The sequence below is a fragment of the Apteryx mantelli genome, chromosome 10 (genome assembly GCF_036417845.1).
Source record: "Apteryx mantelli isolate bAptMan1 chromosome 10, bAptMan1.hap1, whole genome shotgun sequence".
NCBI lineage: Eukaryota > Metazoa > Chordata > Aves > Apterygiformes > Apterygidae > Apteryx > Apteryx mantelli.
The window spans coordinates 14,329,492-14,342,935 of NC_089987.1; the positions used below are offsets into that span (position 1 = coordinate 14,329,492).

The 13,444-nt window shown below is 39.7% G+C and overlaps 1 protein-coding gene across 1 annotated transcript in view; it reads right to left on the minus strand.

Annotated features, from left to right (window-relative positions):
* Positions 1–12,813, minus strand: part of URI1 (URI1 prefoldin like chaperone) — a 44,887-nt gene extending 32,074 nt beyond the window's left edge. Inside the window, exon 1 of the mRNA XM_067302520.1 lies at positions 12,689–12,813. Coding sequence (XP_067158621.1) covers positions 12,689–12,760 — 72 coding nt within the window. The 5' untranslated portion in view covers positions 12,761–12,813. The remainder of the gene's footprint in view (positions 1–12,688) is intronic.
* Positions 12,814–13,444: the final 631 nt, after the last annotated feature.

A 13,444-nucleotide genomic window follows, 5' to 3' on the forward strand; every position in this document is an offset into this window, starting at 1 on the left:
AGAACCCCACAGCACCAAAAACATTTTTCCTTTATCAGTACATCTACAAATGTTTCTACTAGCAGCTTTATTCCAAAAAAGCACAAATGAATTTTGCAGTGTTTAAATGCAAGGACATTTGACGCCATTATAGGCTGTTGGCTTCCTTTCTGTTCTTTCTGGGTGCCAAAAAAAAAGAAGTTTTAATCTATTTCACCTTTTTTTATGCCATAAGCCTTCCCAAGACATCAAAAATAACTTACAAAATAAAGCACATTGTTAAAATGAAATATTTTTCTTTTTTGAACTCTATTTTTTAGACTATGTGGATATAGCAAACAGCCAAGATGCTGAAACCTGTGACCATCTCTGCTATAATTACGTGGAAATCTTGTGCTTCAAAACATATTCTGATTTCCGAATAACAGTTATCAAAAATACAACAATTTCATTCAATTACATGAAATGCAATGAAGCTATGAGGTAATTAAATATGTCTAGACGTCTTCTCAATGTAAGTATTTTTCAGATTTTTTTTTCCAAAATTTGATTTTCCTATAGCCAAAACAATGCTAACATTTGAAAGCAATTAATGAGAAAATTTGCAGAGAAAACAATAACATACATTCAAGTCCCACTGAAATCACTGGAGCAGATAATTTTTTTTTTTAAACAACAGAATGAAAGACAATTTTTTTTTTAAGTTAGCATATGTGCAGCTAGTACAGAACAGATCCCAGATCTTGTACTTTTTACTCATACAGGAGCAAAAAAATAGGACTACTTTGTAAGCTAATAATTCTTTAAACAGAACTAAGTACTTAAAGAAAAAGGATCAGCTCTGCATTTGTGGCTGCACCATTTCATAATCCATCAGGAAATCTGGCCAGGTAGCTTGTCCCGCTTAAGCCAAGTTTAAATTTATCATTTGCTTTAAACTCCTATAAATCAAATTTCTGTATTTTCCTTAATGTGCAAGCTAACTATTTTTAAGGTTCAGAGTAGAGATACAGACTTCTACAGGATATAAATTCAGAAATCTAATTCATACTATTAATGTTAGGCCCATTTTAAGAGTAAAGTTTCCCTACAAGGTATAAATCATACAGAGCAGCAACATTTCGTAACAATGCTAACATACAATGGAGTAGAACACTAACAAATACAAGAGTCAGAGAATATTCTATCAACGTATTTCATTCTTTCAGATTTGGTGGTGATAGCAAAGTACACAACATAATTAAGTGCACAAAAATGTTTATGAAATCCTTTAAGAAAGTTCCAGTTTAATTGCCCTATTAAAGATGAAGATGGAAAAAAAGACAGGAAGCTTTCCATTCCCAATACATGACTTTCCATGCATGAAGTGAGCTAAAAGCACAAAAAGAAAAGCCCTGCAAACCATAAGAGCAGCATGTTCATTAACCTCTACATGATAATCCTTTCATAGCTGCATATTAACTAGTTACATATTCATAATCATTTACATTATTTAGAGGACCTTCTATGAAAATTTTCAGGCTATATCCATTAGCTACAATGTTAAAGGTTACAGAAGATAGTCTACTTAATGTTTCCAGGAAGCTTTTTTTAATTAGTAAATATGTAAATTCGGTACATATGCTTTTTATGTTTTCAAAAAATAGTCCATCAGTAAAGCAGTATATGGGCATATGCTGTTTCCATCACCCTTTATCCCCTTAAAAAAAAAAAAAAAAATCAATAGCACCAATCAATTTTAATTTAATTCTTCTTCTTTGATATAATCTCTCTTGAAGGGATACTAAAGGGTGGAACCAATAACAAACCTTTTCATTTCAGTGGCCAGGATAAAATGAGACCTTCTACAGAAGGGCTAAAATATACCACCTTAAAAATGTTTCAGTTTGCATTTCTAGGACTGAACTCTTATTAAAAAAAAAAAAAATTTTTTTTTGCATATATCCTTTATTAGGTCAGTCGCACTGTTTGGATAACAACTGGTTTTATCAGAGCAAAGAAACAAATAGATAAATATATAAACAAATCTTTGATTCTTTGCCTTTAATCAAACACAAAGAAAATCATTAGTCCATCTTCCACACATAATTTATATCTAGAGCTACAATTAAAGAAAGAAAACTCCTTTCAGGGTAAATAAAATAAATCACCTGTTCATTTAAGTTTAATTTGTCTAGACAGCTAGCACCACCAACAATGCATTACTTTTAAGACACTATAGTAAAAGTGGTACCAATAAATTCTGAATTCTTCCCTTCTAGGCATAATAATATATGAATTTGTGAATGAATGAGGTTATCAGTAGTTTATTTGCATACTAAAATAGTTATTAAACTACTCTTGCAGCAAGCTTAACATTACCTAATTATGGGTCCAGTTATCCAAACAGGATCCACTGGTACAAAATACATTCCATAGTCTTAAAAGAAAATAAATGGGCAAATATCCTGTTTCCCTCCTTTTCTCTAATAGTAATTTGTTAAAATTTAATATTTCTCAAGATCCTGATTCAACGGAAATGTACCTGATTTCAGAAATGCTTGTTAAAACTCAGTTGGAGCGGAAAGCATGCAACCTGCTTGAAGGTTTACCTCCAGCAGGTTTTGGTTTACTTAAGGCTACTTATCTTTTTGGGTAGCCACAAGGGGGCATCATCCTGTGAATTTCCTTTCTAAGTACAGTTGCTAAAAGACTGCATTTTTGTGTGCTTTTAATTTAAAATGTAATTCCTTCTTGATTAAAAACCAAACACTTAAAGTAGGAGATTAGATGTTGGTTCTGCTCTCATTATTACTATTTTGAGCTATTTAAATGCAAGTTTACATTATTGTTTTTAGGGAAGCTATTGTTTCCGAATTTAACTGGTCCTCCCAAATTCCCTATTGCAATTGAGATGAAGTAGTAAGTGGCTAGCTCACAACTCTGGGTGAGTAGCCACAGCAAGTAAAATATTTTTTAAACCTCCAGTATATATACTTGACATTATCAACACCTATCTATGCAGCAATTTTAGTATCAAAGTAATATATGTATTTAAGTATTAATAAATATTAACATTTAAGTATTAAACATTAAAATAAGTACAGCAAAAAAGAGGAGCAGGAAGGATCCGTTTCAGAGCTGTGATTCACTTTCTAGGTATCCTACAGTTCAGTGTGCCAGTCCTAACACAGGATAGTTTGCAGGCTAATGGGACAAAAATCACCCCAAAACAATTCATACCATACAGCTAAAGACATTGCTAGCTGTCTGAATGCAGGATTCCCTTTTCTCAGCTGTACTTTCTCTTTCCCATCTACCAATGTTCCATTTTCTCTGGGATATCCCATCTAAAGAGGTCAAAACACTTCCCATGCATTAATTAAAGCGCACAACACTTTTCCACAGCGCACTGGTTTTATAGACTGAGCAACTGAACCAATAACACTGGTCAGGGACAGAACTAGAAACAGAAGTCAGATCTTACAATTTAACAACCACGCAGTACAACGTACACTGTACAATGTTTTGTTGGGAATATGTGAAAAGGATGCTGTAACACGAAGCTGATTCTTATCTGTACCTGCCTATGGGTCTCTAATCTGCTCCCCATTACTGTATGCATACTTGCTACCTTTCCTCAGCAGGTCCTCCCCTGGATGTACAAGCACATCACATTCTTCCACTTCATTTTCTTCTTACCTGTTGCTTCTGCACGTGCCCCATATCTAACAGCTCAATATAATGCTCTGTGGTGTCTCTGATCATTCAGGTGGTGCACAAACAGTTCTGCTCCCTTCCCAGATGCAAGACTACTTGATTTTATTTAGGTAGTTCTCTAAGCTAGAGCGCATGTATGTGAATGTCTCTACTAAGCAGCTGCACTGCCTACAAAGGTGATGCTTTTAAGCACACCGTGAAAGTACTTCTTATCTATTTCTTATATATTCTGAACAGCGATAAAGCAAGCTGCTAAGTCAGAATTTTATTTATGTCTCAGCTTGGGAAAAGCTATGAACAACAGAGCTGGTATTGGAGTCACGTGTAAATAGTTTAGGGTACCAATGCTAAATCTGCTGTACTTGAATCACACACAGTCATGTTCAAGATGCAAGAAACAGAAACTGTTATTTTTAGGATGAAAGTTAATTTCAGTAGGTGAAAATAAGAAAGTATCATCAGATTAGGAAAAATTCCTAACTGAATGAGAGGGGATCTCCAGGCTTGTGGGTCTGAATGTGCAAATACTCAGCATGTGCAAAAAAACAAAAGTTTCCTTTTAAACAAATTGCTAGTTAGGCTTCTAAGAGGCCAAACGTGTGACGTTTCTACAAGCATACTTGTATCATTTGCTTCAAAACTGTGGCTCACAATCTGGTTGATCTTCTGAAATTAGAAGTCAGGGACACAGATCTAATCCCAGCTCTGATTCCACTTCTTCTATATGGCCTTGAGCAAATCACAACCTCTCAGTCTACATTTCTTCATCTGCAAAATGGGGATAATAGTATTAACCTACCCACCTCAGAGTGTTTAATGATGATTAATTAATGTGAGAAAAGCACTCTAAAGATGTAAGAGCACTATATAAGTGATAAAGCATTATTTACCACTTGAAAAGTAATCTGAATAAAATCAGATATGCAAGTAATTTGTTTACATGTAGCAATAATATAATTTGTAACTATTTAATCTTGAATTAGTCTCACTTTAAACATCCCTTTCAATCACATTTCCAGTTACTTAGGGAAAAATGACAGTATGGAATACTTTTTGTGGAAGCAGAGCAAGTAATGAGGAGGTAATTAAAGTAAGGGTCTAATAAAGTCTAAAACCAATGATTTGCCTTCAGGATACTGTCTCTGCCATTTGGGACTGTGCAAAGATCTCAGTCTTGACCTTGGTTCTGTTGTTCAGAACCTTCCAAGAACTACAATAAAAACATATGCCAGTTTTCTGAAATGAGAATCCATGTTTACAAGGCTCATGATAAATCCAAGCTAATTTCCACTACTGACCTAATTAGGATGACTCCAACACTCCAGAGTTCAATTGCTTAACTTTGCACATGCAAGTATTTACTTCAATTGATAAACACACATGAGCTATCTCCATCTACAAACATTTGCAGTATCAAGACCCACTACGCCATTCTGCTAATATGCATGAGATTTCTCTGTCGCACCCCAAAACTAAGTTTACTGATAACTAGTTCACAACATGACTTTACATTACAGAAGAACACTAATGGGTAATCAAATATTTCATCATCTCTTGGCAACAAGGATGTAACGCCATGTGCAAAAAAACCCCAACATTTAAAAAGAATTTTTGTTTTTTCCTCTAGAAAACCACGTAGTACTCCCCTGAAACACAGTAATAATTGATGGAAAAAAGACAGAATTAACATTTGCACAATTGTTTTTCCTAGTGCCCCAATTTTCAATCAAAAAACAAAAGAAAATTATTATAAGTTCTTCAGTCTGTTAGCATACTGTGTGATCTAACGGAAAAGGAAGAAAGCATTTTTGAGCTCTCATATTCATTTATTAAGCCATATTACTGAAAAACACTACATATCAAACTATTTACATAAATATCACTTTGGGTGGATTTTTTTTTTTTTTTTTTTTTTTTTTAAGAAATGTGTTTGGAAAGAATATTGAAGGAAAGGGGAGACCAAAAGAAATTCTAATCATGGCAAACACTTTCCTAAAGGGGAAAAAAAAATCTTCCTACTTAAAAATATAATCACAATTTTTACTTCTCTCTATAGCAAAACAAATGGAGATTTAATATTTTTGTATTAATTGTCCACACACAACTGACTTTCTCAGTTTTCTAAAAAAATTCATACCTAATTATTGTTTTTCAGTATATTAGACCTAACTTCTGACTGAAATGATTTTTGTGAGCTTAAAAATTCTACTTGAATTGTCACAGAATTATAAAGCAGACAAGAAAATGTCTCATCTCTTATTTGCCAACTGTGAAATTCTGCCCCCTTAGACTATTTCCTGTGCAATCACTGTGTGGTTATAGGTCACGTAGACAAGTGACTTACTGCTACCCTGCAGTAAGTCGACATATGCACACATGAGCCCGGTAGCCCACTCTGATAGCCAGACAAGCAGTGTCACATTACATGACACAGCACCTTTTTCCTTGCTTTCAACCATGAGCTCCTAACACCAGTTTTGCTGTTTGTCAGATCCCTCCGAGAGCCATTTCAAATCACAAAAGCAGCAAAAAAAAAAGAAGAATCCAGCAGGAAGTTTTCTGCTAAATTAGCGAGTTCAATTAGCTCTGAACCAACAGAACTGAGAAAGGGAGGAACAAATTGGAGTGAGGTCTTGTTTTTCCCTGGTAGTAAGTCAGTATCCATGTCATGTAACTTCATTTTAAGGCAGAGCTAAGGAACTCCTTTTAGCTTACTTCAGGTGAATATATTCATGTGGCTATACCATACAAGCTAGCTCAGATACCAAGACAGCAGTATACTAATGTAAGCATTAAACTAGCATGACCTAACTTACCAAACATCTTATGCAGGTTTTGCAAGCTTTGATGTAGTCTGTGTTGAAACAACTACACTGCCAGCAATACCCAAGTTAACTAGTTTAAAATGTACATGAACCGTGGCAACTGCCACATAGACATACCTTTAGGCTGTGGTTCAACGTTCAACAGCAGTTCTGAGCAAAATAGTCATCAATCCCTCCCTGTCTCCAGCTACTCAGTTCCATCATCTTATTCTTCCAACCCCCGCACACTCGGCTGGCAAAGACATTTGTGCTGCTGTACAATCAGCCAGATTAGGGAACTCCACTGGCCGAAAAATAATGCAGAAAAAAACAGAAGCAAAAAATGAACAATGAAGTTTGTTTTTAAGATGGATCCCAAGCCGTGTCACAAACGCACCACTCTAAATTGCTCAAAGATGAACAAGCAGTCACCAAAAAAAAAAAAAAAGATTAAAAAGTTGTTCACCAAACTAAAATCATCTCCTTCCTGGATAATTCTTATCATCATAAAAGAAATTCATCTCAGAAAAATCTTCAAACGTCTTGAACAAGGGACTGAGACTGTTCCTCGCACTGCTCTGACTTGGTCGCAGCATAGCCACAGCTCAAAGAGGCACCATCACTGGCTCTCCGTCTCCCCTGTCACATTCGTGCTGACATCTGACACTCCTATTTTGGCTTGAACTACTGGATTCCACTTACCGCACAGCAATGTGACCACAGGTGCTGGTACAGAAGAGGTGAATGAATTCACCCTTTTTATGGCAGTCAGCTCTTCAGCCAGCTTAAACTGAGAGTGAAATTGCAGCCTAAGGTAAGAGGCTTAGAGGAGGACACAACAGCTTCCATAGTTTTTTTTTGTCATTATGCATTTCTTCTACAAATTGCACATTTCTACAGTATAAGAATTAAAATCTAGATTTTTGTTTGTCTGGTAATTTCTTTATATCAGTCCAAAGTAGCTATTAACTCCACAGAAGTGGAGATATTCTCCAATTCAAGCAAATCTTCTGGAAACTCGGGGCTATTATAATGGTTCCTAATCCCACTACCTTTTCTTGTCCTCACTGGAGGGAATGCGACCAGAGGAAAAAGTGAAAAACTGGGGTGTCCTGATGCACGAGAAACCCTCAGATGCTAGCAGTGACATTGTCAGCACAAGTGAAGCACAGCTGTCTTGACACTGCCATACTTTAAACTAAAGACAAGATTTGTGGCTGGCTAGCCCCACAGCTGAAGGGAGATTACACGCACAATAGTCTCTGCTTCACTACATCCCACCTGAACTTCATTAAACACAGCCTTGATACAGTCCAGGATCTGGCTCACTGGACTGTGGTTAGTTGGGGAGAGGGACCACAAAAATACAGCAATTGCACACTGCAGCGCTGCGCTCTGCAGATACACAAAGCCTGCCTTTATCTGCTGCTTGCCCTGAGACCCCCACTGACCAACACTGGCTTTCACAGGGGTTCATCCAAGTGCACTACCTCCCGAACAGCTATGTGTCCTATTGGCCCACTCTGAAAAACTGAAGTATTAGTGTAGCAGCTGCACTGAGGATGTCAAGATGGCACGCTCTGACCTAGCATATCTTTTTACAAGACTGGAACTTCAAATTAAAACAGAATACAATTTTGCAGTCTCAAAGGAGGAAAGAAATACATGAGATAACGGGTACCCAAGTCATTCTGAGAAGAGCAATTATGCCCATAAACTTACAGAACAGAGATCTACAAAGATGCTAAACATACTAAAAATGATTGCCAAACAGTACTCTGGTCATGGTATTTACTGACGTAATCTGTAGAGGACTACAGGAGCAGCACAATTTAGCAACATTTAAATTTTGTGGTTGTAACCACACATATACATTTTAGTTACTGATGAGGCAAGGACACATACAGACTTGCCCACTCTAGAAAAAAGGCAACACTCTTTAAACTCTTTTGTGAATGGTTTGACTTCATAGCATTTCATTACTATAGAAATATAATTTAAGATGTGTTAATTTATTTCACAGTTCTTGACACTCTGTAAGCTGGTGGATATTTAATTCATATTACTAAGAGCATAGACAAATATTGCTACCCAACAGTTACCAGAACACTGACTGAAAAAGTAAGAGAGATGATCAATTAACACTGCAAGAACAACAACTCTTACATGTGAAAGCTTCAGTCTTCCAGATAATGACTGAATTTGTCCTTTTACTTGAGGGCAGCACATGAGAAAAGATTTTTGGAATCCACTAATACAAAAAAAGCACTGGATAGGGTGGAGTCGATGTCATCACAAATTTCTGAAGTGTTAATTGTTCAGGGACCTTTTAAAAAAGAGTGTATCAAATGGAGTTTCAGACACTGTTAACTTTCCTCAAATAGCTAGTGTGGGAAGTGAAGTCCTACTGCACCGGCATCTCATACTCTTCCTCTAGAGTCCATTAACTTGTATGCAGGCGGAAAGAAGTACAATACCCTGAGAGACACTACCCTGGAAACCACGCTGAATCTCATCCTTTGAGTCTGCCAGCAAACAGCTCCCGTTGCTCTTGCACCAGTGGTGCAAGACCCTACTCAGCATCACTGCTTTTTTTCTGACTGTAGGTACTGCTTTAAAACTGTCAAGTTCATAATACAGGTATTACTTGAAAAAGACTTAAGCAGAAGCAGACAGCCACTGGATTAATTCATACAGGAAGATGAGAAAACATAATAAAAGAATGTAAGTTTAGGATTCTGTATTTTGTTTCCCCATAAACCCTTCAAGTTGTTTAACTGCTAAAAAATTGTAAGTTCCCCGGACCTTGCAAATAATTTGGAAATTAAAGATCACACAATTAAATTCATAAAAATTAAGAATCTGCCATAATATGCAATGGCCAATGAGTTACCATAATAGTTATATTAAACCTAATTGTGCTTTGTTGTCATGATAAGTGACAAGAAAGTCACTTCCCTGTCCTAATTTTACTAAAAGAAGAAAAAAAAAAAGTCAGTGCAAATCCCCCCCCCCAAAAAAAACCTGTATTGACAAATAACATTGGAATCTTTTAGATTTTCCAAGCCTAGGTTTGCACTCTACAAATGTCTCTTGGGTCTAATCAGTTCTGTAATGTCTTCCATTATGCATATCTTCATTGCATTGCTCAGAAACTACAGAACATATCAGCCCATTGTAAATTCACTATCTACAGAACTCTTACCAAATCATACAGATTCAACTGGTCAACTTCCTATCAGTTAGTAATCCCAATCTTTTTGATTGTAGGAATAAATGTATATAAAATATTATGTTTAAATTCAGGTTCTATTGTATGAGAATCCACCTATTTAAATATTCATTTTATAATTCCTGTACTAACTTGCAATAGATTTAGCACAATATTTTCAGCTAACATATATTGCTTTTGCAAGTAATCCATGATACATACATTATATTCTTCTTACAGAAATATCCAAAACTTTACGCAGGCACGGTGCTTCCAATGATGGTCTTTATCATGAAAATTACAAGATATTCCTCTATAATTTATCCCCAAGATACACGTTCTAAGTCATGTTTTTATACAAAGTGCCTTTAGTGGGAGCACTGAAAATTGCTTTTAACAGTTTGGTCTTACTATCACCACAAATTAACAAGATGAAATCTGTCCAACAGACAAGCAGTCCTAAACAAGAATTAAAATTACTTTTCACCAGGGGTCCTAAACCTGGAAGTTGCAGCTTGAATCAGATTAAAGATAGAAAGTCATGAACATCCTGTTCTTTAATATTTTTAAACAGGAAGGAAGCCTCAGTCAGGATGTTCTCCAGAGCAGCTCTTTAGCACTTAAAAACTCAAATCCATGGCTAAACTATGGTTGTACAATAGCTTAGATGTTAAAACAATCAATTGTGATTCAAATACTATCTTTAATTCTGCAGACAGATAATTCGGCAGATGCGTTTCACTACTACACTAAAGGTTGCTTTCAGACTAACGGAAATAAATAGGTTTCTATTTATTTAATTAAACGTGACTGGGATAGAACAATATCATATTAATTAAAAGAAATATATGCACCTGCTTTAATCCCAGCACATACAGACAGAGTTCTGACTAAATAACTTTACTATTTGTTATGATGCTCACACTGGCGATTACCAGTTTACCAGCGTACTGGATAACTAATTCTCCCTCTCTTGTGCTGAGACCAAAACATGAGCCTTCAACTTCAGTAATTTTGTAAGAAAAATATGAATCTCCGAAAAGAGGCAGCTGAAATGAAAAGACCTCCTCCATCTTAAAATACAATATTTTCATAACTGAAAATACTGTTGTAATCCAATTATATATATTCATTGCATAGAGAGAACGTCTACTATATCTTCATCATGACACTCCATTGTAACCAAGATTTGTAGTTCTTTAGTGTAATTTCATATTGAAGCTGAAGTGTTCAATTTTTTTTAGACAATTTGCAGAAATTATGTAAAGTTTCCCTATGATAAAATATAATGTTGGTACATCAGCCTAACAGAGGCTTAATTAATGGTCTCCTGGGCCTCTTTTCCACTGGATCAGATCTGTTTAAGAAGAGTCTTGCTTACAGAGGGATCTTACCATGAACCGGGAATAATTCTATGTGGTTATGACAGACATCCACTTACACATTAGGCCCAACTGACAATAATGTACCAGAGATATTATTCTTCACCAAATTCTACCACCTTGAAAATTAACTGAATCTGTCAAAGTTGACAGGTCGCTATCACCAATTACCGGTATAATAGGTTACTATCCATACAGAATGGACTGTACAGATTATTCCAACAGATCCTCTTACCGTTCATCCACATTAATGGTCAGTTGATTAGGCAGATCTTTTAGTAATCATCTAGTCTACTATTCAGAAGCAGATACCTTTTTGTACCCAATATTCCAGACAAGGCATGTGATTTACGTCCTACACGCATTCAGTTTCCTTACTCTTAATGAAAGCAACAGTTGACAAAGCAATATACAGTGAAGACAGTGTGAAGTTTTCCTTTATAACTGGGGAGCTCTTATGTATATCTTCCAAGCAGCTTTAAAATGTTTACTAGTATGAGAAAAATAAACAGAAAGATTGAAAAGCATGCAGACTGTGGGCAAATATCTATTTGTGCCACTGATGTATCAAATATGACCATGAGTTCCATACTGAAAGACACCTGTACTCACACAGAACTCGCTGCAAGACTGGGACTTTAAAAAGAAAACAAAAACAAAAAAAACCCCACCACTACCCAAATTGCCAGGGCCTACTCATGTTAGATCATGAATGTAATCTGCAGAAAGAGGGATCTCAAATTTTGTACTACAGCCAAATACAGAATCAGCTTCCAAAATCTGAGGAAGCATTTTTACAGAAGACACTTGATAGTTTGGCTTTTTCAAAGCCACTGCAAAAGTAATTGATTTTTTTAAAGACAAGTCATGAACAATTAATTTTTGATGAACTAACTTTTCAAGGTGGCCCATGAGCTCAAACAGTTCATGGACACCAGCAGGGCCTTGTACAGGCCTACCTGCAGGACTGAGTGTTATAAACACATCTAATTACACCTCTAAATAAAAATAGAACAAAGAAAATTAAGGAGGACAAAAAATACACGTTAAAAATATAGCTGTGCACATAGCCATAATACTTACTTTACTTTAATGGTATGTGGTACACATTATAGCAAGCATTTATACAGCAGATTGTAATGACTCCAAAGGTGCATGAGGGAACACATAGGTCTCTTCAAAACTTTCACCGCAATTATTATTCTGATATTTTATTTTTATAATGACGTTTTGGCAACGTCACAGTGACGAAAAAAGCAGCAGAACTAAAAACCTAGTCAGTGCCCAGCTTCACACCTGCGGATGCCCTTTGCCCACGTGCTGCCGCCAGCAGGGGACAGCGGCCCGGGGCTGCGCTGCTCTGCTCTGCTCGGCGAGGCCCGGCCCGGCCCCGGGGCTGCTCGGCGAGGCCGCACCAGGCCCGCCGCTAGGCCGCGGCCCGCCGGGGACTAACGGCCGCCCCCGCCGGCCTCCACGGCCGCCCGTGACGTCAGCGCCGTCACGTGCCCGCCGGCCGTACGCAGGCCTCCGGCGCGTGCCGCCTCGGGGCCGCCAGCCGCGGGGGCGCCCCTCGCCCGCCCCCCCCCCCCCGCCGCGCCGGGCTCGGCCGTTACCTTCTCGTGCTCCTGGCGGAGGCGGCCCACCAGCGCGGGGCTGAGCGGCGAGGCGCCGCCGGGGGCCTCCATGCCGCCGCGGGGCCCGCAGTCCGTGAAGGAGCCGCGCCGCGCGGCGGAGGCGGCGGCGGCGGCGGCGGGGGGGAGAGGCGGCCGCGCGGGCCGGGCCGGGCCGGGCCGAAGCGGGCCGCTCCCCTCAGCAGGGCGAATGAGTCCTATAGAAATGTTTGTGGCGGGCGAAGCGCCGGCTCCAGAGCCGCATCCACGCGGGGGCCGCCGCCGCCTGGGCCCGGGGCGCCGCTGCCGGGGGAAGCATCTCACTCTCGCATTCTGGGCCGCGCCGCCGCCGCCGCTGCCGCCGCCTGGGCCCGGGGCCGGCCGCCCCGGCGGGCCGCGAGAGCGCCCGCCCGCCGCGCCACACCGAGCTGTCGCCGCGCCGCCGCCGCGCCGCCTGCTGCACTCTGGGTAGCCGCGCAGGCCGCCGCCGCGCCCGCGGGAGGCCCCGCCGGCGAGCCGCGAGAGGCGGCGCTCCCCCCGCCGCAGCCCAGCCCCCGCGCCGCGGGCACGGCGCAGGCCGCAGCCTAGGCCGCGCCCGCGCCCCCCGGCCGCGCAGCAGCTTGCGCGGGTCCGGCGGCGGCGGCGTGCGGCCACCGGCCTCGAGCCCCACCGGCGCTCGGGGGTCGCGGCGTGGGAACCCCGAGGCGGGGAGCGGGCCCGGGGGCGGTGCGGCCCGGCGCCCCAGGGCCACCGAGGGGG